Here is a 27,494-nt window from a genome sequence, read left to right as displayed (position 1 = left end):
ATTAGGAAGATTTTATTTTAAAGCAAGCAGATTGTGATGATACATACAGTTACTTCGCACATAGAGGTGTTACATTTTTAGCTTGTTGACAAATTTAGAAACATTTCCTGATTTTCATGAATTAACTTAGGTCATTCAGCTGAGATTTTCCAAGTGGTCTTTTTCGTATCTAAGTGTAGTTACTATCTGCAAAACTAAAGCTCCTGTGTGGGCTGACACTGACGTGTGCTACGAGCTGCTCCCAAGATATGCCCAGGAACACGCACGTCATTAATGGAGTGGCTACCACGTTCCCAGACACGGCACCTTTTGCTTGGTCTGGAACACTTTAGATCGCCTGCAAAAGCTGGTTCTGTTTGTTGACTGCTTTAGGTGCCTGGTTTGGCTCTGTGACATTTTTTCCTGCCACCACAGAATCACTGCACAGAACGGACTGCAGGTACCTAATGTATTTTATTGCAGCACGGAGTGTCTCTACCTTGCTGAGCCGTTTCTCCAAGTATTCCTTGGGCAGGTGATGCCTCAGCTTAGCATAGCCTTCATTGACACACTTAACCCGCTGCCTTTCCCTCTCATTCCTCTTCCTGATGAAAGCTGGCCCGTAGGAGTACTCACTTCTGTGGAAATTGGAACGGGGCATTTGGTAGGGAAAGGTACAGGGCTCACTGTAGAAGTTCTCCGTGATGAGATGCTCAGACATGAAAGGAAGGAATGACAAATCTTCGGAGCAAGTGACCTGGTTTGGTGTTTCTGGGTACACGTGGAACGTGACCAGTGGGTCTGCACAGAAAGGCCGGGCCAGTGGTATGCGCTGTGTCTCAGCACAGACGAGGTTACAGCAGCTTTTGCCATCCATCAGGTTCTGCATTTAACCTGGAGACACACAGTTACATAAGAGTTTAAATAACTCTTACTGACCAGGAATAAAAACACCTCATGCAGACCTACCAACACTTGGCCTCACTGGCATTCTCCAAAAGAGATTTTGAATGCATTTGTGACATTTCAGAAAGGTGTTATAAGATCACAAGATAGAGCGAACAATTTGCCATTTGAAAATACAGAAAGTGTAAGTCAACAATGCTGATTAAAATAATTCACAACAGGAAAGAGCTAGCAGTCTCCTTTCACATCTAATTTTGAAATAAGGAGAATCTACGTACTCCACATCGGTCTAGACAGTAATCCACCAAAACTTACATCTCTACAGAATATAGACAAAGCAGGTCAACATCTGAGACATTCTTTCCAACCCCTTCTCCTCTTGAAAAAAATTAAATCTACAATTCCAGTAGAAGACTCCATATTCATACAAAAAAGCCTTCAAAGTCAAATCATTTTTTCTCTCTATTTATTTAATGTCTCATTCACCACACTATCTTAAAGAGATTAAAAACTTGTGCAGAGAATGGATCTCAATCTTAATTTCATGTCTGTCAGGTATTACATCCACTCAACACATAAAGGTTTAAAAGAAGTTTAGAGAATTTAGAAAGAAGAGAGAATTTTTGCTAAGCCTAACATCTCCTTGGGTCCTCACTCACCTGCAGATTAAACACAGATATGAAAGACTAAATACAATCCTATTGATAGAGGACTATGAAATAATCAATTAAAAGAGAAAATGTATGTCCTAGTAATACTAAGAAAGGACTTCACACAGTTCTTGGGGCACTGCTGTAACTCAGACTGGCCTACTAAAACCTCATATTCTCCTCTCTTCAGAGCAGCATTACAGCAGGTCTAACTATTTAAATCACCCTTTCATATTTATTACAAAGATAATCTTGCAGTGGTTTATAGGAAGCTACATTAAAACGTCTTCTCAATATCATTATTCGAACAGCTAAATATCAGCATAAGTGCTGATGATGTAATGACTGTCACCTAATAACTACTTAAAATACACTTGAAATAACTAGTTAATTTTTAAAGAATTACTGTGAGCTCACAGCTTGAAGGCAATACTTACCTACACAGAATTTATCCAAAAATGGTCTTACTCACCATCCACTTGCTCATCAATACATTGCTGTCTAAAGCACTTAAGTTATATTACATCCTCTAAAAAGGAAAGCACACCTGAACATTCAGCTAGGTTACTAGACACATCTAGATTCCATACTCACAAAAATCTTGCAAAGCTTCAAAGGCTCCCATCACAGTTTCATAACATAAATGGGATCCCCTGAATCCTTCAAAAGGATATGGGGATATTGTAATGTTTTCTAATGACTTCATGTTTATACAGAGAGAATTTTTACTCAGTATGGACCTGTCCTCACAATATATTTTAAGAAAATGCCTCTGACCGCAGTGTTGTCTCTTATTCTAATGCACACAAGTTTCACAACAGAAATCCTATGAGTTAAGAATTCATTTACAGCAGGCTGTTAGACATGACTGAAAGTCACATGCGTCTTAAACAGGTACTTACTTAAACAGGAACACATACCCATTTCACATTAATATATATGCAAAAAAATAAGAGGTGAATATACGCTCATTGTAAAATCAAAACAGCAGCAAGTCACCTTTCCTTTTTCTACTTACACAGGTTATTGTCTAAAAACTTTCTACTGCTGACAACCTAAAAACACGCCTGAGGAAAAAGTCTGCTACACAGCAACAAAAATTTACAGCAAAACATCACTACAGAGCAAGAAATCAAAACCAACACAACTCCTCAAGAAGAGATACCTGCAGTACTTGTTGCTTAGTACTGATACTTCTGCTGCACAACAGCATTACATAAAACAGTTACTTGCTGCCTTACCACCTGCACAAAGTGCAAAATGCGTTAGGAACATTTTCCTCTTAGACCAGAGACTCACCAATCTTCAGATGGAAGTAAAATCCAAGGAAACAAGACGTGCTATTTTAAGAGTGATGAATACCTGAAAATATCTGAACGATATTAAAAAAAAAAAAAATTAATGTTCCATTTTTCTTACACCTTATTAAATAAGAGATCATATTAAACAGGGTTCAGTTCATTAAAGGGCTATGGAAGCATTGCTAATGAATGGCTGGTAGAGGTGATTTACAAAATCACTGATATTCAATGAAGATACAGCAAGCAAGTCTCTTACCTGAATTGTGTCGCTTGTTCCGCTGAGTCAATGACTGCTGCAATTTATAGTCAATTGACAACATGCAAAGTAGCTTACAGTTAGATCTGCTCTTTTCTGGTTGGGCTCTTCCACCCACACCACAGCTATGATGGCAACAAAACTTGGCACCAAGGGCTAGAAATTTTCAAAGTGTTATTGAATACGTCCAGATTACCTGAAAAAGTATAAGGAGCGTACTTTGTTTACTTCCTGTATATATTCTGCTACAGTTTACTAAAGCAGTATTTTCATTTATTGGCATTTCATACTTTAATGCCAAAATATAACAATCACCTAGAATTTAGGTAAATATTCACCATCAAGGCATAAGCAAATTTTCACAGCTTCATTTTGAACACAGAAGAAGAGCATTTATTAAGAGGAAACTCATGATGGATTTGTCTCCATTAGAGGTGAGGACACATTAGTTAGCTTAACACCCTCAAATTTAATCTGCATTCTACTATAATTTTGGGAAATTCCCTTACTGTTAGGAAGTATAACACCATATAAAAGGTGAACATGTGTAAGAAGAGGTAAGATTTGAATACAGGGAACAATCAGTAGTAAGACAAACATTTTGAAGCTTTGCTTAAACTCAGAAACATAGTATGGAGCAATCGTCTGTATAATCCCATGTATACAGATCATTTTTATATCAGTATATAGCTGCCCAATTGTACAGAGCCAAAGAAATAGGACACATATCCTCAAAATTCCCACACTTTACAGCATTAGCTCAACAATTTGGATTATCTCACTATTTGGCCCTTCTATCAGTATAACCACACCAAAAAATCCCAAACCAAAACCAGTTTAGCTTAAAAATTTCAGAAGACACTGTAAGATTAGAAACACTTGATCTACCACCAAGAGAGCTACATACACTCAGTCTTGTCTTCTTGAGACTGTCAGACATCAAGGAAACATTCTGCTCCTGCTGCCCTTGTCTGAAGCCACAGTGCTGTATTTGGCATCCTCCGTTCCACATCAGCTTCAGGTCTCGTCAAAAAGGCAGCCAAGAGGTAGAACATCTGCCAGGACTGGTAGACAGGCATGTGCTCAACAAACAAATTGCATTATTTTTCCCTAGAGGACCCCAAGTACATCACTGTTGTAAGAGTATCCACTGATCAACATTCCCCTCATCAGGGTGGGATGCTGAACACAGTATCTTGAACCAAGGCTTGTTTTTATTTTTCTTATCCTTGTGGGTTTTGTTTGCTTTTAAATTTAAAGCAAGAATCCTGTGCATCCACCAATTAGCCATCTGCTACAAATCCCTCCAAATGAACTCAGCTTTGGAAGACTACAGGACTGAGAAGGAAGCTCTGTATCTGCAAAAGAGCTCAGTCAATGCAGATGTTATGTGACAATGGTGCCTCCACCCCTGATGTGGCAGAGCTATACAGACAGGTACAGTCTGTCCCCTGGGCTGTGGGCTAAGCAAGCCAAAACTGCACCCAGAAATGTGTACCCACGTACCACTTCCTTCCACACTGGAACTGAAAACCGGAACAGACAATAATGTACCTACCTATGCACAGCTACATTTGAGCCAGGGATTAAAATTTTTTTTCAATTAACAATTCAAGGAGCCTTTCTTTATCTAATCACTCAACAGGTGCATGTTTCTACCGTGAAGTGTTTTTAGAGAAGTACTTTTATAGATGGGATTTCCACGCAGCATAATGAGGGAGACAAATGATGACAAACTGATAATGTAGATCCATTTTTCAAAAATCAGTTTTATCTTTAATTGTTACATTCCAAAGGGGATATATGAAAGTTAGTCATCTAGCAACTGTATACCTCTTAAGAGAGATGAGTACAGAGTCACAGATAAAAAAATACACCTAACTCCCAAGATGACAGGTGCTAGAGAAAGTATGTGCCTTACACCATCAATCCAGACAAATGCAGAAAGATTTTTATAATAAATATTTCATCATATACTAACTCCTGAGACTTTACCCATGAAAAGAAAGGGAAAGATTTTTTTTTAAGAGCTATCATACACCTAGAATATATTAAGCTAATAAAGCAAAATGGAACAAAATAACACTGTCTTGATGTGCACTGCATTTGAATTTATCTACATCACAGTACTTGAAATATGCAGCTCAAAGAGTCAGTGTCCATTATGTTTTACCTTAAATCTGCAGACATCACTTGCCATACAAGCATCTTGAAGGTACGAGTGCAAGAAACCAAATGATGAATTCAGCCAACCAGGATTTCATTCTCTGATACGAAAACTACACTGCAAGACTTCGATTTCCAGTACCTAGCATTAATCAGCAGAAAATCCAAGTATATTTACAAAAGGTCTTTACATAAAGTGATTAGTGAGCTGTAAGTAATTACTGTGTTCCCAGGTACTTTTTAACCACATAAATAGTAGAGAGAAATATATAGTTAAAAACCACCATAAAGTCACAACTGTAAATAATGTACCACAGTGGCAATCCAAGGTATCTTAGAGTTCGTTTTCTTTTCAGTTTTTTTAGTAAAAGCCATTTGAAAACAAAGATTTTAGCTTTTGGTTAACTAATCTTTTAAAACTGATTCCACTCCAGTACATTCCTTCAAAGTTCAAATACTTTTTCTCTTTATTTCTTTTAAATCATTAACGAATCACTCAAGAAAACTCTTCTGAATTGGCAGGATCAGGAAGACATACGTCAGCTCTTTCCATCAGTCCCCTTTACTTCCCTGGAGCTGTTTTACCGAGACACAATTAACTCAGCACAACGTGATGGTCAAAGACAGATTTGCGCTGCTCTTGGACCTGCAGCTTCCAGCGCTGCTGGGCGTACTCCACTTTGTTCAGCACGTTGGCGCGGCTCCGAGAACGAGCCAGCACATCGTGTGCGTTTGCAAAAGGCTGGTGATCCTGGAATGGCAAAAGTCAACAGTTAGACCCCAACAATTCCACAGAGCAATCACATTAGTCTTTTGTGTCCTTACATTCCAAAGGTTTGTTTTGGAGGTTGTCTGTTGTTTTTTTTAGGATAAACAAGCTGTTTCAACAAGCAGTCAGTAATAACGACCAAGCAAGTTTTTGAATGGTTAGAACTGTACTTCAATTTCTCATTCACAGGAACTTCCACAGGTTTCCCAAATAGACTACACTTCATTGTACTGTCAGTCAATCATCTGCTGTCCAGAGGCACCACAGTGATCATCAGGTTTAGAATCACAGCCTCGCATCCTTTAGGAGCTGGGGGGACAGACCCAGGACTGGGAGCCTCCCAGTCATGAATGCACTTCACTTTAAAACTGAACCTACGAGTCAGTTCTCTGCCAGCTCTTGGGCATTTACTGCCAGGCAGTTCAGGATGTTCACACACAGTTTCTATATAAAACCAACACACTCCGATGTTTACCAAACTAAGCCTATTGTACTGAGCTGTCTAAAAGCACAGCGTCAATACAGCTGTTTAAGTGACAGAACTCAACAAAAAACAAGTGCTTGTTTTACATTTACTCTGTCTGTTTCCTAACAGTACCTACAGAGCTTTATTTTCCTTCTAGTAAATATAACCAAGTTATAAATAGTAAATGTTGGAACTGAACTTTGATAGAACTTCTTCAGTTCGATCAAACTGTTTTGGACAAAGTCATGCTGCTAAGGCTATGTCAGAAAGCATCATATATAAAATGCATAATGAAAAATAATGTAATTATGTCCTGTATTAAATAACTGTCTTTTTGAAGGCCTACATTTCACAGTCCTTTTTTTTTCCAAAACACTTTTGAAGACATTTACATTAATGATACTTTATTTGTGACATGACTGTGTAGAGCAGCTCACTGATAGTTCTTAGTCGTAAAAAGATTATCATCAATGATACCTATTGAAGTGATTAATACAAGTCCCAAAGCCACACGTGAGCCTTAAATAAATATGGTCAGAGAACAAGAGACAATCCCTGACCAGAAGAGCTGTAATCTACCACAAAAAGTTGTAGAATTGGATATACCCAGAACAGGCACTTAACAGGTGAGAGAACACTTCATTTACAGGGAAACAAAATCACAATAACAACACATTTCTACCATAGAACAGGTGGTGGGAGAATCCAGGACAAACTGGACGGTACTGGCCTTCCTGATAAACAAGAATCAGCTCAAAGGCTACCACTCTCAATTTCTATGTAGACAACAAGGGGGAAAAAGAATTTAAGAAGAAAGAAAACTAAGGAAGTGGCTTACATTCATCAGTTACCACTGCCACCAATGGGCAACAAGAAAGAGCAAACATAGTGGCTTGAAATTCAGCCACAAAAATCAATGCACGTGATATTTCCAAAGTGTGACAAAAACACTCAAGAACTTGCAAAAGGGAAGGCAAGGATGGGGATGAGGGACCTTAAATTATGTTACATTCACTGTAACATGTGGAGGATTAACAGGAAAGGAGCAACTTGAAGAAAGCAAGGGCATGAAGTGTCATTTGTTCCAAGCACCACTGCAGATAAAAGCACTAGTGACTCCACAGGTATAAGTCAGAGAACAGCTACAGCAAAACACAGGACTTATTTCACTTCTTCCACCTACAGTCAGAAGATTTTAACCCAGATTTGGGGGTATTAATATAATTCATTTAACATACAAATTTGTCTGAGCCGTAGCATACAGCACAAGTTCACTTAATTCAAGTAGGAACTGCCTAATTTGATATAAGAATTCAGACACAGAAAAGGTCATTCAATTCCTTCCTTTCAAACAACAAACAAACAAACAAACAAACAAAAAAACACACAAAACAAAATAAAAATCCCTCAACCCAAAATTTCCCTAGAAGTAACAATGTAGGGAAAATCCTACAGTGTCAATACAAAGATAGTTGCAACATATCTATATGTAATCCACAAGAAAGTTCAGAAACAGTGGGACATAATCATTGGCCATGTTCACTTTAAAAGTTGTTTCTGTTCAGCAAGGGAGTTACTAAGTTTTCAAAATTAGGAATTTTTCTAGATAATAGTTTTTATCAGCTGTGCTTTCTTTGTGTGCCTTGATTTCACAACAAAAATACATGATTGTTACCCAGTGCTGGAGATTAGGAAGGCCAGTAATGACAGGAACCATGTCACTAATGTACTACTCCCCTTTTCCTCCCAAAAAAGGTTGTTCTGGAACATGCTGTCATATTTTGTTTTCTAAGTATTTCTTTGTAATACTAAGAAATTATTTCTGCATCAATCACTATTTTACTTCATTATAGCAATTTCTTGAATTTTTAGCAGCAACAAGCTCAAACTGGAGCAAAACAAGGTGCAACCACTCCTTCCTTTTGCACAGAGCAATCTAAGCAGTAAGCAATTTGCATAAATGTGATCACCAGCAAGACTCGGGATCACTAGCACGTAAGCTGTACTCCTATATATGCTTACCTCCATTCCTACTGTTTCTTCTCTGTGAAAATCATCTGTGCCTAGAGCACAACATAACTGAAGCAGTTCCCCCCCTCAATACTTTCTAGCCCAGTGAAAAATGAAAGAATGGCTTCACAGAAGTCATCACACAGTTTTTTTTATGCTCACTCTTCTGGGCAAGCATTTACACTGCCTGGCAAAAAAAAGCTGCTCATACCAAATACTTTTCTATCAGCTAATCATCCCAATCTTTATGCTCACCCCCTACACAAACACCCTGGTGAACTCACCCCAATGTCTTCATCACTTTGTATGAGCTGTGAATGTCCAAGAAGACGTCTCTTCAGTATAGGCTCCACCAGTGTAAGGTACACCATGTACAGAAGAAGTAGGCCCAAAATAGACAGGTATATGATGATTGTTACCTACATAATGCAAGCACAGTTTATGCCAGGACTGTGACATTCAATCTCACAACAAGGACCAAAAGAACAGTTCACCCAATGTCTAATCTCTGATAGTGTCACCAGATGACTTAAAACCCACAAAGAGAGGAAAACCAACAAACTACAACCTGGCAATAGGGTTTGGGGAAAATGTATATTAGCTTGAAACAGTTCCTCTTAGTGAGACCTTGCTAAAAATCTTATGCGATTCCTCTTAAAACAATTCAGTGGGCTTACTAATTTGGGGCATCACCCAATGATGTCCATTCTCTAGGACAGATCTGCATTCAAACAGTCACCAAGCAAAATGGGAAGGCAAAACAAAATACCAAACTTCTAAAATAGCAAAGTGGTCTGTGTTATCAAAGACCGTAAGATACACTCATGATCTATTCACCCAGTCCAGGGCTCAGTGGCTCCAACAGGATAAAAATTATAATAAAGAACACAGATAACATGGACAATCTTGCTCTGTTTACCTTGCCAATGTATAAAGAAAATTTATAGTAAGCAAGTAAGGCAGATGAGTAATGAGAGGCCCCCTAGAATAATGAGAAAAACAAAGCCCAAAGCTTAACACTCAGAATTTTAGCCAGGTGTAAAGCTTAATCTCAGATGTAGAGATCTTCAATAAAGGGTCTCAAGTTCATTCTTCAGCTATTGTTTGACACTATTGTTACCACTCAAGATAAACTGTGACCAAATACTGTGAAAGAAACTTCAACCTTAGGCTGCTTTAGAAAAGCTATCCTTTTAAAAAGAACACTTCTCTAAAAGACAACAGACATATTTACTAAACAGTTAAAGTATTTAATACATGCCAACAAAATCACATTTACCTTAATTGTGACAGAGCTCCTCTCCTCATATTTGCATTCACAACGTAAGCAGTAGGCTTCTACATCGGGCCCAGGGACAGGCATGGGCTCCACCACGTGAAGACAATCACTGAAGAAAAGACAGAAACGGCCCAGTCAGTTTTGAGCTGGTTTTAGCTTGGCTGTTCCACTCTGATGCAGGAGCTGAGAAGCCACCTTTGCTTCAGTTCAGTTGTTCTAAACTGGAGGTATAACTAAATCCCTACTCCACAATTATTTCACTTAAACAAGAAAGTCAGCTATCGACAAGCTGCTAAAGAAGTTTCAAGAGCTTTCTGTCTCAATACAGTGTTTTCATTTTTCAGTGAAAGTATTAAAGCTGTTAGCAGAACAAGTCCAAGGACATGAATCCAGCACAAATGCATCATTTGACAATGACATGATGGATAGAAGTAAATTCCAGCTATTAATTCCACTTCTTTCTTCACCATTCTCAAAAGAGCCTTATTCTATCCTTCCACTCTCTGAAGGAAGATTAACCTCTCTTTGACATTCAGGAACTGAAGTTCTTTCTTGTTGCCCATCACAAGGTACAGGCGTTGAAGAAAAAAAAAAAAAAGTTAAGTCAGAGGGGTTGTTTCTCTAAGCAACAGGATAGTGAATAAAGACCATTTAGCTTTCTGTAAAAGGACAATTTGACTTTTTTTGACAATTTGATTACAAAATGTATGTCAACCCCATGTCAAAAAGTGTGGTTGACAATACTACGGGTGCTCTATACCACAGCACTAAAATCCAGCTGCCATGAGACAACTGCTTCCAACAACAACTTATGTAATTTTGGTCCTTCTACTGACTCAGGCTGGTAATTCAGAGTTCAAACCCCAGGGTCCCTGGAGACCACTGACAGAACCAAAATCCTGGTTTGCCTTTATCCTGGTACCTCAATGTCAGCACAGTCAAAAACAAGTAATGCAACAAAGTGCCTGAAGTGACGGCAGCAGTCTAGAACTCAACACTCCGCTGGGCTAAATTACAGTGCTGCAAACACACAGCCAGGCACTGTTTTCTTTGCATTTCTTCTTCACAACTACAACTACTGAGTGCCAAGTCACAGCCTCTGGAGGGGAGTGGAAGGTTTACATTCTTATTTATATGAAAGTGGAATTATATTCTCCTCTGTGGAAGAGTGGCAGCATTCAAGCTGCAAAAACAAAAATACATGCAAACTATAACCAGAGCAATTGCTGTTCCCATGACTGGAAGCCTGCATCAGTATGCTGCACAAGTACAGTAGAAATCTTGCATGTAACTTATGTAGAGTAGTAAGCCTGTTCCTGAGAATGCACAAAATACTAATGTCAACAGGCTTTTTTCTCCAGTTCAGTGTTTCAAGCTGCTAGGAAGTGTAAAAGCTATAAGAACCTTAGAATTGTGATCATGTGTTTTCTCAGACAGTGATTCCAGGGCAAGTTTAGAGGAAAATACAGAAAAGGCTGACACTTTTCTAAATGATTTTCCTGCCCACCTGCCTCCACGTTACCCTCCTCTTCCTTGCACACACAGTAAGAGCACCAAGAAAGCAGTTCTTCCACGACAAGCTGGGCTTGTCAGAAGGGCAGTTCCTGTACAGACAGCTTACCAGCTCACTCAGCTCATGGACAGGGCATCCTCCCTCCCCCCACTCCATGACACCACTGCAGGCCTGAAGAGGGTGCGTGTTTGTACTTTGAGCTTTGGAAGTGGGTTATTTAACCCTGTAAACACTTGGGCACCACTCTGCTTCCCCAGCACAGGATGGGATTGCCTGGAACAGTTCCAAGCCTGACTCCAGGAGGGTCAGTGCTTTCAGCAGTGTCAGAGCACCCCAGCCCACACTGATGTTCACATAACGTGCTGTTTGCCAGCCTGAAGCCAAAGGACACACCATTCCAAGAGAGAGAACTGAAGCATCCAAACAAGAGTGTCATGATGCACATAACAGGCTCAACATTAAAAATTAAATTTTCATTTTATGTCTGGACAAGCCAGCAGTAAGTAGCCATTATACTGTACATAATTCATAAAGACACTAAAAGCTGATCTGGCTTGTCTCATGACTAACTTATCAAATACCTAAAGGATGGTGCACACCAGCCAGTTCTACTCCATAATCACTTGCACTGATGCAGAAGCCAAAGTACAGCACTGAATTTGTTGATTTTATTGCATATAAACTACCAATCAAGTCCTTTACAAGTGGTAAGAAGGCATCCCAAACAAAAGATCAAAGACGTAAAGCATTCCCACATGCTCACTTAAGAAATAGGCTCAACAAAACAAGATTTAAGATAATATAGATTTTTGAGATTCTGTATGCAACAGTACCTGTCATCATTAAGTTTGTCAAGTCTTCAAAGATAATTTTTACTTCAATGAGTACTAATATTGTTTTAATGGGAAACAGGGTCTTTTCTGCTAGTAAGGCCCACACTAAGCAATAACCACTGAAAAAAAATCCACTTTCATTTGTAGGGTGGGAGTTAACAATAAAACCAGTAACATTGCTACTCTAAAATGCCTGCTGCAGCTGGAATTCTACCAATATGTTTCATTGCTGCAACTTAATCTGTCATAGTACGATGAATGATGTTAAGTAAATAATGCGGGACAAAAATAGTAATTTTGACTGGACAGTGTGTTTTATGTTTATCATTTCAGAATAAAATTTACAGCCTTGTTTCTCACACTTCTTCTAGAAGTAACTTAATAAGTCAAAGCAAAGTTCTACATATCTCTGTAGATATCATATCTATCAAATCATATCTCTGATTTTATTCCTACAATTATTTTTGTGGGCCTTCTTAGGGGCATGAATTCTTCATAACCAAGATGCCAACCTGCTGCTACTTGTCAGACTGAAAAGTCTTTTATCAATTCTTAATGTAACTGAAGAAGACTTGATACATCAGGAAATATGTCACGCTTTTATAGGCTGACTTAAGAACCTCTGAGCACTTCCAGGAACGACACAACTCTAAAACATGGTGTTTTAATTGATGATTCACACAGGCAACGATACTCCAGGTGAAATTACACATGGGAGCTGTGCCAGTGTAACAAACCACTGTCAGTCCTTCCTCCCCACCACTCATCCATGGCCAGGCACATCAGTCCTCAGCTTGGAGAAGAGCCTGACACGCCACAGTTGCCTAAATGATACAACAGAGCACCTTGTTGAGGCTCAGAGATGCAAGACCTTTCTCTCTCTCTCAAAAGAAGTGTTGTCAGATGGCTCAGGCCACGTCACGTCACTGCGCTGTCTGGCTGCAATTCCGAGCAACACAGAACCTCAGAAACAACAGTCTAAATGACTGGATGGATGTCAAGAGTGGAGCAAGCAGAGACAACACTCCTGAGTCCCAGCTCCAGGTCTGTGCTTCATTGCCCTCACACCATTTCAAATCACCGGATTCAATTTACACCACCTTCTTCCCTTCTACTAATTCCAAGTCTAAATACACAACCAAACATGCAAGCAAGCAAACCAAAACAGAGCTGAATTCTGGAGTACTTGTGAATTCCAGTAAGTTACGAAAGAGATGTAATTTCTCCTGGCACCACCATAGGAGAGTCACATATAATCACCACAGAACAAGTCATTAACCAGCAAGGCTTATTATAATTTTGTATGGCACACACACTCACCAGTCTTTCTGTGAAACATTTTTGTTGTAAATATGGCCTGAATGGTCCTTGTAAGGAGGGCAGATGCACTTACACCGGACATCTTCGGAATTCTGTAAAGTAAATAATATGCTTAGAACAAATTATCATCAGTAACCACGGATACAGAAAACACTCTTCACATAATACAGGAAATATTTAACACAAGCTACTTGCAGGTATCTTGGAATAGTCTTACTCAGGATTTCTTACAAGTTTAGGAAAAACCCTCCAAAATTACTAATCAAGCAGAGCAATTTGTCAAATAACACTATTATTTGAGACAGAGGTGAGTTCTTCTAGAGAAAAATCTGGAATTCAAGCTCATTCTTCTTTTTAAGAAAAAATACACATGCAGAAGTTGCTGATGCTGGTTACTCAACCATTCAGCTTATGAGGACAGCTGCATAACAGACACGGTGACGAGCTCAAAATTAATCAAAGGATACTAAACCCAAAAGGAAGTGGCCAAGAAACCTCTGTGGATAATTCTGTCCTTCCTGCCCACAAGAGAAACAACTCTCTAAGGAAAACTACTGGAGCAAATAGTGCAACCTGTGGTCCTCTTGTCCTAATCAGCCGCAGGCTATTGTGAGGGGGAGAAAAAGTACAAAATGGGAATTTTAAACAAAGACAAGTTAAAGGTGAAAAACTACGAAAACTTGTCAAAGCAAATTTTAGAGAAACAAATTAACACTTATATAAACAATAGTAGGCACCGCAGAAAGAAGTAAGGAGAAATAACTGCTATGGACAGCCAAAACATTTATATCACTACTGGGGAAAACGGAATTTCAGGAAAAGATCAGTTTTGTGATCTTTGTTGTCTAGTGTATTAAAACAGGATAATTCATTCCTTTCTCAAATTGCACATGAAAAGAAAACCCTAGGGAGAGAATACAGAGGGTCAGCCAGGAGTTACAGATTCTCAAACACTCTCAAACCCAAATCAGAGTAACTTCTTTGAGCAAATAATAAGAGACAAGGGAACATGGCTTATCTAAAGTTCAAGGCAATTTCTAGTGGCATTACCAAAGAAAGTGTGAACTATTGGTAATGAATTTCTACACTGAACAATCAAGTCAGAGTAACACTAAGTGGGCACGGGTCAGTTGGAACACCTTAACTGCACTATCACAGAATCATAAAATTGTTTTGAGTTAGAAAGGACCTTCAAGATCATCTAATTCCAATTCTACTGCATTCATAGGCAAGGACATCTTTCGCTAGACCAGGCTGCTCCAACCTGGCCTTGAACAATGCCAAAGATTCTTCTCTGAGCAACCTGAGGCCTCATCACTCTCACAGTTAGGATTATTTTTTTTTTCTAATATCTAATTTAAACCTACTATCTTTCAGTTTAAAACCACTCCCCCTTGTCCTGTCATTACACATCCTTGTAAACAGTTCTTCTTCACCTTTCCTGTAGGCTCCCTTCAGGTCCTGGAAGGCCACAGTCAGGTCACCCAGGAGCCTCCTCTTCTCCAGGCTGAACCAACCCAATCCTCTCAGCCTTTCCTCAAAGGGGAGGTGCTCCAGCCCTGTGATCACCTTTACGGCCTCCTCTGGACTTGCTCCAACAGGTCTGTGTCCTGTGCTGGGGCCTCCAGAGCTGGACACAGCACTCCAGGTGGGGCCCACGAGAGCAGAGTAAATACACACCACACACAAAGTCACTTCTGATCTCGTCACAGAGAAGCCAAACGGCTGATAATCATTAAAAAAGAGAAAACTCAGACACGCAGGTACTCTGACAATAGGAAGCACTGTTACTATTAGGAGACACGACGTTCTGTGACAGAGGAGGGAAAAGGACCGAGCAGTGGCAGCCGGAGCCGGGCGAGGCCGGGCCAGGCCGGGCAGGGCCAGCCGAGCCCGCGGTACCGCGATGGAACCCGGCCTAGCCCCGGCACCCCCGGCAGCGGCAGCTCCGTCTCCACTTGTAGCTCTGCGTGCGGCGTCCCCGGGCACCGCGTCTGAGCCACATCAATCGCTGCGAGCTCGGGCACCGCTCCCCCGGCCGCCCGAAAACACCGGCCCGGCCTCCCCCGAGGCGACGACGGGGACGGAAGGGAGGAAGGGGACGCGGGAACCGAGCGCCCGGCGGAGGGAGGGAGGGTCCGGTACCGGGAGCACCGCCGCGACCCAACCCCCACGCCCCGCTCACCTTGGCCTCGGCACCCAGCCCTGCCAGCGCGGCCAGCGCCAGCAGCGAGCAGAGGTGCGCCCCGCGGACCGCCATGTCGGGCCTCGCCGCTCTATCGCCGCTCTGTTACCGCTCTATCGCCGCTCTATCGCCGCCGGGCCCCCGCCGCCTGCCGCCATCACTTCCGCCTGCCGCCGCCCTCACGTGAGGCGCTGTCAGGCCGCGATGGCGGCCCCGCGGGAACGGCGGCGCCGCAGAACGGTTCCGGGGCGCGGGCCGGCCGGCACCAAACTTTTCATGGAATCGTGGAATCATCAAGGCTGGAAGAGACCTTCAAGGTCATCCAGTCCAACCGCCAACCCAGCACCGCCACTGTAGCCCCTGAACCACTAAACCACATCTTTCAGCACCGGATCCAGACGCCCCTTACACAGTCCCGGGGATGGTGACTCCACCACCTCTCTGGGCAACCTATTCCAATGTCCGACCACAGTAACACTGCATTTTTTTTTCTAATATCTAAACTGAATCTCCCCTGTCTCAGCTTAAGGCCATTTCCTCTGATCCTCTCGTCACAGGCACCACAGAAAAGATCAACCCCCACCTCTCCACAGTCTCCTTCCAGGTGGTTGTGGAGAGTGATGAGGTTCCCCCTGAGCCTCCTCTCCTGAAGACTAAACAACCCCACCTGCCTCAGCCATTCATCACAAGACATGTTTTCTAAACCTTCCACGAGCCTTGTTGCCCTTTGCTGGACAAGCTCCAGTATCTCCATGTCCTTTTATAAGTGAGGGACCCAGAACTGGACACAGGACTTGAGATGAGGCCTCATCAGTGCTGAGTACAGCAGGCTGATCGCTTCCCTAGCTCTGCTGGACACACTATTCCTGACACATACCAGGATGTCACTGGGCCACCTGGGGACAGTGATTGCTCTTACTGGGCTGGCTGCCGACCACCACTCCCAAGTCCCTTTCTGCAGAACTCAAGCCATGCCTCCCCCAGCCTGTGGCACTGTGTAGAGCTGTTGTGACCCAAGTGCAGGACCTTGCGCCTTGTTGAACCTCATGCAGTTTGTCCTCAGCCCAACGATCGAGTCTGTCCAGGTCTCTCTGCAAAGCTTTCCTACCCTCCATCAGATCGACACTCCCACCCAACTTGGTGTCGTCTGCAAATTTACTGAGGATGCTCTCGATCCCCTTGTCCAGATCATCGATAAAGATGTTAAACAGGACTGGATGCCAAAACTGAGCCCTGGGGAACACCACTGGTGACCAGCCGCCAAGTGGACTGAACCCCATTCACCACAGCTCTCTGGGCCTGGCCATTCAGCCAGTTTTTTACCCATCAGAGTCCACCCATCCAAATCACAAGCAGGCACTTTTTTCTTGGAGGATGCTGTGGTACAGTGTTGAACGCTTTACTGAAGTCTAGATAGACATATCCACAACCTTTCCCTCATCTTCTAAGTGGGTCATTTTGTCAGAGAAGAAGATCAGGTTGGTCAACCAGGACCTGCCTTTCATAATTCCATGCTGACTGGGCTTGTTCCCCTGGTTTTTCTGCATGTGCCGTGTAATGGCTTTCAGGATGATCTCTTCCATAACCTTGCCTGGAACCAAGGTTAGGCTCACAGACCTGTAGTTACCTGGATCATGGACCTATTGAAATGGGCTAGGATTAGTAGGACTCTAAGTGAGGTGTGCAAGTGGCACATTCAGTTTTTCCACATCTGAATGTAGAGTTACATAAATTATATAAATCTTCCTGCATTTTATAGACAGATGTTTCTCTGAGAAGATATCGCTAAAATCCAGCAATGATCCCCATTCGTTGCAGGATTGTTGATTATTTCTACCCAAGAGAGCTATATTCACCTTCTTGCAGAGGGGAGCCAGCCTTTGTGAGTAGCAGCATTTCCAGCCCTAAGACCTGGCAGATCAAGCAGTCTACAAGTCTTACCTGCTTTTGTAGGAACCACAAATCCACCTGATGCTGCCAGAGCTGGATCCAGCCTCTCTCCCAGCCATGGCAGCCACTGTCAAGCGAGAGCTTGAACCCAGCCTGGGAAACTTCCTGGCCTCATCTCAGCTCCTCTGACACACTTCACAGAGGAGCAGCATCCTGTGTGACTGAGCCCATGTATTCCCTCTCCTCCTTTTCATACCTTGTGTCTTTCTTATAGCCAGTCCAGTACCTGAAGGGAGCCTACAAGAAAAATGGAGAGAGACTGTTTACCAGAGTGGGTACTGACAGGACAAGGGGAAATGGCTTCAAACTGATAGACAGTAGGTTTAGATTAGATATTAGGAAGAAATTCTTTACTGTGAGGATGGTGAGGCACCGGCACATGCTGCCCAGAGAAGCTGCGGATGCCTCATTCCTGACAGTGTTCAAGGCCAGGTTGGATGGAGCTCTGAGCAGCCTGGTGGGGTGGAAGAAGTCACTGACCCTGGTAGGGGCATTGGAACTGGGATGATCTTTAAGATCCTTTCCAACCAAAACCATTCTATGATTCTGTGATTTTCTGTCTAGCTGCTAAGCAGCAAAACTGTACATTGCTAAAAGCTGCTCTGTTTCCCCCTCCTTCCCCAGCCCCCAGTTACTGGCTGTAATTTCATAATCCTTTAGATACAGTATACTTTTCAATCGTGCTGTTCACTTCATTTTAATACAATGAGTTGTGTAATACCAACAGCACATCAGGCATCTCGGCAAAGGCACTGGAGTTACTATGGAAACACAAAACACTTTTATTTAAAATTCAGGGAAATTTGCCAGCAGACTATAATGAGCGTGCATCAGGTTTCAGCCTTAGCCAAACAATTTGTCTATTTAATGACTGTATCTGCAGTGAAAGTGTTTTGAAGCGTGAAGGTGGCTCTGTGTCTTCCCCACCACCCACGGTCACAGTCTACGACAGGCAGATTGACTGCTGAGTTGAAAAACATGCTGAATCTTTAGAAAAACACGGATCACATTTTGAGCTGGAATAAATAATAAGCAGTTTCAGAGGCATCACTGCATTTGGAAGAGTTCCATGTAGGAAAAGACAGCCTGATAAACTAATTTTTTAGCATATTCGGAGAGTTCTGATATACAGGTAATAAATACACTTTTATTTAGATGGCTGGAACTGCCTTTAGGACCTTCAAGCCCAATCTGGGAGCTTTCTCAAATCCAGGGACACCAAGAAAATAAATGGGAACTTGGGAGCCACAGGGTCTTGGTGCTGCAGGAGATTAATTCTAGACGATGAGTCCATTCTTCCCCCAGAAAACAATAAGCAGTGATTTAGTAAGCTAAACTGCTGGATGAATTATTAAGAAAAGAATAATGGAAGTTCCTATTTTAACATTTAGATTTTTTTCAGGTTTTCCTTAAAATTGATTTGTCAGCTCATCAGTATCAGAAGCAATATTTTTAAAGTATAGTTTAAAAAAAAAAAAAAAAAAAGGGGAAAGACAGCTAGGAAATGTAAATCAAAGGTGATTTTAAGAAAATTATTAAATGATTGCCCTGACCATAACTGCTTTTAAGCTAGCTAATCTCCCAGAAGGGTTGAGGATGGAGCTTCATCTTCAAGAGAGCTCTCTGTGGATTATTGGTGGAGTCTGAGCTCTAGGGATGTGCTAACTCTGTCCTTACTGGACCAACTCTCTTCAAGTTAATGGAGCTCTCACATCTAATTTGCTTTTTCAAAATAACATAGGCTGTGCTTTAATAACAAGATTTGTTTTTAGAGTTGCTAGCTTCTCTAAGCTAAACCTTGTGCTTTGCTGTCAGTACACTGTGTTGAATTAGAATTTTTACAATTTTGTTGTTGCTCTCATGTTTGTCTCCATCATCAGTACTCACCCACTGAGTCCCCCCAGGAGCTGCTGGCAGTGCCTTTTGTCATTCAAAGCCTCTCCCTCTGAGGCTCTGGGGAGGGTGAAGTCCTGGTGCCACCCTGGCCACAGAGGGGGTGAGCCCTTGTGGGGTGCATTGAATCCCCCTGGGCTGCTGGGACACAGCCTGAGCCAGGCTTTTGGGAGCATGAATCGAGGCTGTGCAACGAAGACACAGCACAGGCAGTGCATCCCTAGGCCTTGGGCGGGGGAGCTGCTCCAGGGGTGTACTTTCCTGCTCGGTCATCTTATAAAAATAGCTTTTAAAAAGCTTTGTATTTCCACACATGCAGAGTGAGCTTCTGCACTTCCTTTCCTGTTGCAGGAGCCTTCCCAAAGTTATATTGTCTCTGTAGCCAGCAGTGCACTAAGCTGTGTCTCTGCTCCTCCTTACTGTGCTGCACTGACTCATATGTGAATATGGGTATTTTAAAACCTTTTCCCTGAAAAGTACCTTTATCCACTGAGTGGTAATTACATTGGACTCCACTGTGCTGTTTTAAACAATTAGTAGGGTTGCTTCACACGCTGCAGCTGAACAGTCCTTCACTGTCACCAGGTGGATGTTCCTCAGGGCAGGTAGGGATAGACAGTATTTACTATAACTTAAATCATCTGCATTATGATTATTTTTTACTAATGCAAATTACCATCTTTTTATGTCAGTTCAGCCTATTCACATTCAGAACTTGCCTGCTTCCCTTCATTTTCCCAGCTGAGAAAATCTGTTGATTATCAACACTCATGTAAAAGAAAAATCTGAGGGGATTATATAAGTAAGTGATTGAATCAGCACTTCTGCAGTCATTGCCAACATGAAAGCCATGTGACATTTGCACAGAAGAAAAACAAAGTAAATGAAGATTATTTTTTGTCTATTCCCTGTGTTCAGTTTAAAAATTAAAATTATGGCAGTCCTTACTTAGCAAAGAAACGTGGGAAGCAATTAATTACAACATCAGTTTCTCTAAGCTAATGAGAAATCCACCTTTCAGCAGATGGATCACCAGCATCTGTTTGAATATGTTCTGTTACTGGTACTGCATCCCTTAAAATAAACAGCATGGTTTTATCTCACGGGTTTCTCTTTTGGGACAAAACCCCAGTGGGTCAGTTCAGGTCTATCTGTTATTCTGGCCTTGTGGCCTTTGGTCTCTGGAGATCACAAAGAGAAATCGATGCCAGAGGGGTGGATGGGGTACCAGGTTTACAGTAAAAGCCAGCTCTCCAAATATAGTTCATCTCAGAGAGCCATTACATTACAGTAATGCAATGTAATGGCTCGTGGCTTCCTTCCATAACCGAGGCATTATTCTGCAATCTGCTGTTGGGAGTTACGTAAAGCCTTTCACAGCAGAAATGCATGCATATGGAAAGGACAAGCTAGGCAAACTGTTCACCTCTGTATTTCTATATTCGTATTGATATTTATGATATGAAGCAAATGGAGGGAAGTGCTGAAAGAGCTCTGCATTTATTTTATCTTTCTGTCTCAGTGAATCCACTCTTGACTTTTCTGCGGGCTGTAAGAGTTCAAGGTCCCTCCCTGCTAATGCAAGGTCAGTCAGTACTCTGGCACTGGAGCAGCTGACTCCCCACATTACATACATGGGGAGCTTGCCGTGTTTTGCTTATGGTTTGAATTAGTGACATGTGTCATGCCCTTATCAATGCAATTCCTGGTGCGTGTCCCTTCCTTCAGTGAAGGAAACACCTGCAAATACAAGGAACAGAAGCTTGTAGGTGAGAAGGGGGCTTCAGCTCTTTAAACATGATCTGAAATTCACAGCTCTGGCTTCATCCCTTGCAGCATCAAGAACAGCTTCTGCATTTGTTGTTTAATCCAAAATGTATTAATAGCCTCTGCCAGCCCTGACCCAGCAGGACCTCGGACACCCTGCATGCATCGCCCTTGGGAGAGACAAGGTCGATGCTGCTCCACACACTTTGTCTTGTACTCCCTGTTCTTCTTCCCCAAAGAGCTTTTGCCAGAGGTGCAGAGGCACCCATGCCCAAAAAGCAACCAAAGTTTCCTTCTCATACTGTAATAAATCTGTGTTGCCTGATTTATTTAAAGGGGTCAGCACTAAAAGTGAAGTCACTATGAATCCAGAACATTCTCTACCCAATGCCAGCCATTTCATTCCAATCTTTGCTGCAGCCTGCATGGAAATACCATAGGCAGTGAGAGATATATTAAAGGCAAGATAAGGTTATGTTTATGATACAACAGCAGGCCTCTTTGTGGTAAACTTTACAATTACTTTTCTCAAACTTGTTGCCATAGGTTAGCAGAGGGGATAAAGCAGAGGGGCTTTAATCAACAACCTCAACAAGAAAACTGAGAAGCCCTCCATGCATTGGCTCCATTTTCTTCCTTTGCCTGCTATTTTGGTCACTTTTCCAAAGCACACATCAAGCAAGCCCTGGATGGATGTGGGCCCCTCATTCACACTTCAGTGTCAATAGGAAATGAGGAGTGTACACTCAGCATCTCTCTGGCCTGGGCAGCAATGCAGTTACACTGCAGATGCCTGCTTTAATTAGGAGAGCTTTGCCAGCAGACCTGAGAAAGACAAAATGAAAGCTTGGAGGCAATGAATTGCATTTTATTCTTTTAACTTTTCTTTAGCTGGCATTTTCAATCTTTCAGACTTTGGCTTACTTATTGCATTTGATTCTACTTCCACGAGTCTCTGTGTAACATTAGCAATATTGTTTTTCTTTTAGATACTTCATCCCTTATAATTGCAAGAGCAGGAATCTCTGTATTCTTATTTATCCAGGAAAACATCCATAACTATTGCTTATCCCTAGCAACCACAGTATCACACAAGGTATTTCTTATAAAGAAATTCCAATAATTCCACATACATAGACCTGCACAGAGAAGGTAAGTTGCATTCAAAGACAGCGTTGTGCAAAGTGAGTCAGACACTTCAGATGAACACAAATATTGACAGAATGGCAGTATTTTGTATTCTGAACTTGTACACCATGGTGATGTAGACAATGACCAGAATCAACCCTTTGTCTGCTGCCCTTAACCATTACAGTTGTCAAATTCATAGGCAACTAAAATGTGCACAATGAAAATTAAGGGAAATTATCTAAGTAAACACGGGCCTAAGTAACTCCTTTCTAAGGTGACCTCATTTTGGAGGGATCTTAGCAGAAACTGTGGTTCCACGAGGTATTTTTAATGTCAGTGCCTTGGTGCTCACTCGGGTGGCGTAAAGTCTTGCTTCATTCAGATCAGAGGGAGTGACATCACTTTTACATAAAGGGAGATTCTGGCCTTTGTGCTTCATTCAGATTAAATCTCTACTAGAGACAATCTAAGAGCTGGCTCTCCTAGCACTGCTAACGGCATCGATTTTATGGCACTGCACCGCCAGAGTTTGTGCGGAGGATACGGAGAGGCGGATGCCCTACTTGCTCTGTTCCCATGACAACACCCTGCAAAGCAGCTCCCTGCGAGCTTCCCCCTGACTGCCTCATCGCGTCTGACAGCGTGCCCAGGCTCCGACTTTCAACCCAGACAACGCCTCTTCCTTCAATTAACGAAGAGCGTTTTACAAAGAGAAAAGGTCTATTTGAAAGAGTAATGTTTTGATCCTCAGAGCAGAGGCATTAAGCTCTCCATCACCCAAACACAGAGAGAATGGCTGAGTTTGATTTGCCATTTACACTGCACACTGCTGCTTGGTAATTTAATCAGGAATGACTTTTGGTTTTGCTGCAGGGACTATATTTTTTTTCGTTGGTGCTGTTTCTCCATGTATGCTGAAGTGAATTAACGTCTAACAGCACTTCAGGTAACTCCTGATTTCATGCAGTAGGCGGCAAGGAGTTGCTCAGACTAATATTCTGGAGAGAAAGATCTGCTTTTGTTGTGGGGAACCTTGTCCTGCCAATCCTCCAAAAGCTGTGTGCCTCCTGGCTCTGCAAGAGTGAAGCCTTGGGCCAAATACAGATTGGTCGAGCCAGCAGCTGTCCACACAGAAGTCTTTGGAGCTGATGCTTTTGGCTGCAGAGCTGAAGAATGTGTAGCATAAAGATGAGTTCAGGGCACTGAAGCTGAGGGGCAGCAGAGGGAACTGGGCTAAGTTTTCCTGCCTTGCCAGTCCAGTATAGTGCTGTAGTAAGGCAAAGGGTGATATTGTTCTTTTTTAAGTTAAAAAGTACTTTTAAACATTATGGATTCTAAGTTAGCTTTGCTTTTCACATGTAGACTGAGAGCTGACAAGTTTATACCCTTTCTGACACATGAACCACTCTGGGGCTGGCAAGTGCTCTGCCCTGGCATGGCCATGGCCATAGCAAGGACAGGTTTCTGAGGTGTGAGCAACAGGCTGACTTACCACCTGTGGTGTCCTGGAGCCGCAAGTACCTGTAAGAGAGACACCATGGCTGCATCTGTGAGACAGACCCTGCGTGCCCTTCATCTGACTGCAGTGCTCTGAGCACTCCTTGCCTTGTGCCTCTGTGTCTGACCTGAAAGGCTTCCATGACTCAGCTCTGGAGCTGGGTTCACCCTCACAGCATGAGGTGTTCCCCGCACTGCATCGGAGGATGCTGACAGGCCCACGGGTGACGGCACATAACCCTTCCTGGGCTTTTGCCTCACCAGTAGCAACTGAGCTCAGTGTGCCCTGGCTGCTGAGTTTTTTAGAACTGCAAAGACTTGTTATAAAATCCACTGCAAAAGCGCATTGCCCCCATAGACAGAAAGTGTTCTGTAGTTTGTGAGCTCAGAGTATCCACCAGAAGGCTGTTTGTGCTGCTTCTTGGTGACCACAACATGCGTATTTTGATTCAGTCCACTACTTAGTGTTGTGCAGCTCAAGCATTTCTGTGACCCCGGTATCAGCCTACACAGTATCTCAATTACTGGCTAATCTACTATTCCATTTTATTTGATCTGAGCCTTAAAGACCAAATCACATGTACTGGAAATTACTCAGTGTCCATCCTTCACTTGGATGGCTTCAAGCAGGTGCCGAGGAACAATTAGATCACTGTCTATAGAAGCTGCTATTTAACTGAGAAAGAAAAGACAACTCTAAATAAGACAGATGCAGAGAGAGCTCAAAGCTCGCTCATACTGATAATGAAAATTAATCAAACATCATTAGCAGTCTCCAGAGAGTTCAGTACATCATGTGCTTCAGAGATGTGCTTCTGGTTATTCTCTGCCTGACGAGAGCACCCACTTCTTTCAGCTCAAGGGCAGAAAGGAGATTTACTGCATCAATTAAAAGATCAAAATTTGAAGCCTTTTTGAAATAGAGTGAGGTGGCTTTCTTTGAAAGCAGTTTGGGACAGCCTGAAGTTTAGTGGTGGCGAGCAGTCATGATCTCTGGTGAGGTCAATAAATACATGCAAGTGATTCTACTAAATACATAACCTTGGTTTTCTTCCCATAGAGTGGTACTTACCTGGAGACAGTCCATTCTGAGCAGTGCTCCCTGGGAGACTGCTTCTACACGGCTTAAATGCAACTGTGATGGGCTCTCGGGGAAGCAGCATATTCCACGCCGGAGAGCTGTGGGGACAGTAGATAATTAACACCAGTCTCCTATGGATTATCTTAGCACACAATTCTACTCACGTCCTCATGTCCTTCATTTTGCCATCTCTCCTGTCTTCTTCACTTGTCAAGTTGCCCTAACTTTCACTCACCAGCATCAAGACCTGGACACGGAGTCCATTCTGTTTGTATCGTGTTTAATATACTGGACCACTTATTAGAGCTTCTGGGCTTTACAAGTGAGTGTTTTGGTTGAGTTTTGTGTTTGTATCTTTTGGGTCTCTTTGTTTACCCACCACCAATGCTTATGATTATAGTTTGGTATTGTGGGTATGGTGGGGAAAGTGAATAACTGACCTTGCTAATGGAAAATGCATCAATTCAGGCTTAAAAATCAAGAGAATAAAATCTAAAAGAGTAAAAAATTCAAGGTTTCTGTTTGCACATGAGCACACAGTTGTGCAGACCTTCAGCACTCCTACAACCAGTCTCATGGCTGGTGCACATTATCCCTTCATCCTGTCACGCAGAGTCCTGAGACCTTCCCTCCTGAAGGTGGGTTCTGGGGATACCCCACTGCCCTCACTGCAGTCACAGTGCCAAGGTTGGGGCTTCGCCTTTGCTGTGCCTGGCCTCTACTGCATTAGTTACCTGTGACCCTCAGGAAAAAACAAGCCATATTTTTCCCTTAAAGCAATAAGAGGTGCATCTGTATCACCTTAACTTGATTTGAGACGGCGGAGAGCGGAAGTGCAGGGAGAGAAACTGATGTGAGCTCACTGTCATCAGAGTCTTCTAATACAATTTTTGAATGAGAGTATCCTATTAACTTCCTTTGTACAGACTACAGTGATTCATTATGTTAGAGCTTTCTCCAAGAAGGTTTTTTTCAGCTGCCACTGTGCTCAGATGATCTCTGGATAGATACAGGTGAACCCCTTTTTCCTTCTTTACAATAATTACTTAGATAGTGCGTTAATTCCCAGTAGCACACCGTCAAATGCTCTCCTGAGGGCAGGAAATGCTCCCTGGAGTGGAAAACGGTCTCTGCAGGAGAGGGAGGACTTTGCTTAGAGTTAAATAACACCCAAATCTTATGAGCATAAAGTCAGCACTCCTTGTTGAAACAAGCTTAAGCCTTCCCTCTTCAGCTGCGTTTCCCACCAGCTGGAGCGAGTGCTGCCACATTGTGCCACACAGTCCTGAAGCACATGCATAGCACAAGCAAACAGGATTTTGGGGCTTCTGTGGTGGGACAGGTTGCTGATTAGTGTGCCCTGCACACCTGCAGCAGCAAGGACAAGAGCTTTTTACCTGCCACATCCTGCCCATGTGTCTGGGCTGTCTATCCCCTCGGCCTGCAAACCATAACCATTGCATGCTCAGAGAGCAAATTATTTGGCAAGGCCTTGGTACCAGAGGAAAAGATAAACTCCTCACCTACACAGTCTCCTTCTCCTCATAAGAATGACCTTTTCAGAGCTCCTCTCTATGATGATCAGAAACAACAGCATCTCTGCTATTAAATTGTTGTCTGTAGCAAGCCCCTCTAGGAGCCTGTCCCACTTGGCACTTTATAGCTGTTAAAACATTGACCAGGACCATAAGAGAGATGTCCCCACTGAGACATTATTCAGTCCTTACAGGTAAACCACACCTGAGATCCTCACTTTACTCATTACTTAATTGGAAGTCACTGAGCAGGACATTGGAAGATGACTCATGACCTTAATATCACAGCATACAAAGCAGCAGGAGGAAAAAGACGGTTGGCAGAAGTTTTCTTGCAACAAAACATGGTCTCAGTTGGAGAAAATTTACCCAGGAGAATGCTAAGCTATAAATGCCAAGTTAATTAGTCCTCATGCATAATTTCTTCTTAAAAATACAGTCTTCTCCTTCTGGAGGAACTAGAGCCCATTTCCCCTTCTGTTAGCCTTAAAAGTCAATCTGAAAAATGTCATTGAAGCTTAAACCAAAAAGCATCACGATGCTTTCAGTAGAGAAGCTTTCTGTGAGTGGGAGCTTAAAATCCCAAGATTTCCTCTCTAAACCTGCCAAACAGAAGGCCAAACAGCCTTCCCAGGGCACCACCCACAGCAGACCCATTTCTCTGTATTCTCAGATGACTGCACTGTCAAGGCCCAGTTTCTCTATTACACCAGCTCCAAGACACATTTTGCCCAATTATGGGGTTTCTCCTTCTCTGACAGCACTCAAAAAGGCTAGTGGCAAAGCCCTGACCACTTTTCATATATCCTGGTCTCCACTGACCTGGATAAAACCAGGTCATTGGGCTGCAATGCGCTCGTGCTGGGCTTTGTCCTCCAGCCAGAGATTTTGAGGTGGTTTTTTGATTTTTGATCCAGGAAAGACCAATGATAACTCCCCGTTACATTCTTATTCTCATATTAGTAGCCAGTTCTGTCTGTTGTTGCACACTTTCTCCTTGCCCTTGT

The 27,494-nt window shown here is 42.5% G+C and overlaps 2 protein-coding genes across 3 annotated transcripts; both read right to left on the bottom strand.

Moving 5' to 3' along the window:
* On the bottom strand, window positions 1-4,744 carry ASCL3 (achaete-scute family bHLH transcription factor 3). Of its 2 annotated transcripts, none has more exons than XM_027884506.1 (2): window positions 1,201-4,744; window positions 1-873 (listed from the first exon to the last, which is right to left on the bottom strand). In XM_027884506.1, exon 2 carries the CDS (start codon window positions 866-868, stop codon window positions 329-331), a length of 540 nt encoding a protein of 179 aa, XP_027740307.1. In that variant the 5' UTR covers window positions 869-873; window positions 1,201-4,744; the 3' UTR covers window positions 1-328. The 2 variants fall into 2 exon arrangements, with proteins under 2 accessions (XP_027740307.1, XP_027740308.1); XM_027884507.1 differs by having other exon boundaries at window positions 2,835-4,744.
* A 99-nt stretch (window positions 4,745-4,843) lies between these two features.
* Window positions 4,844-15,777, bottom strand: TMEM9B (TMEM9 domain family member B). The gene is made up of 5 exons (XM_027884505.1): window positions 15,634-15,777; window positions 13,449-13,540; window positions 9,783-9,891; window positions 8,788-8,922; window positions 4,844-6,009 (listed from the first exon to the last, which is right to left on the bottom strand). The coding sequence occupies exons 1-5, from the start codon at window positions 15,706-15,708 to the stop codon at window positions 5,854-5,856; spliced, it is 567 nt and encodes a 188-aa protein (XP_027740306.1). The 5' UTR covers window positions 15,709-15,777; the 3' UTR covers window positions 4,844-5,853.
* Window positions 15,778-27,494: the final 11,717 nt, after the last annotated feature.

Source organism: Empidonax traillii, unplaced genomic scaffold, assembly GCF_003031625.1.
Source record: "Empidonax traillii isolate 1590-97213 ecotype Southwest subspecies unplaced genomic scaffold, ASM303162v1 scaffold148:size1803964, whole genome shotgun sequence".
NCBI lineage: Eukaryota > Metazoa > Chordata > Aves > Passeriformes > Tyrannidae > Empidonax > Empidonax traillii.
The sequence above is the reverse complement of the archived record's forward strand: the minus strand, read 5'-3'. Positions and strand labels throughout refer to the sequence as shown.

Excerpts from the sequence above, each read along its gene's own strand:
- ASCL3 (XM_027884506.1), bottom strand. The coding sequence starts at position 868 with ATGCAGAACCTGATGGATGGCAAAAGCTGCTGTAACCTCGTCTGTGCT.
- TMEM9B (XM_027884505.1), bottom strand. The coding sequence starts at position 15,708 with ATGGCGGTCCGCGGGGCGCACCTCTGCTCGCTGCTGGCGCTGGCCGCG. Across the intron at positions 13,541-15,633 it reads GGCTGGGTGCCGAGGCCAAG|AATTCCGAAGATGTCCGGTG; the intron begins GTGAGCGGGGCG and ends TTTACTTTACAG. Across the intron at positions 6,010-8,787 it reads AAAGTGATGAAGACATTGGG|GATCACCAGCCTTTTGCAAA; the intron begins GTGAGTTCACCA and ends TTGCCATTCCAG.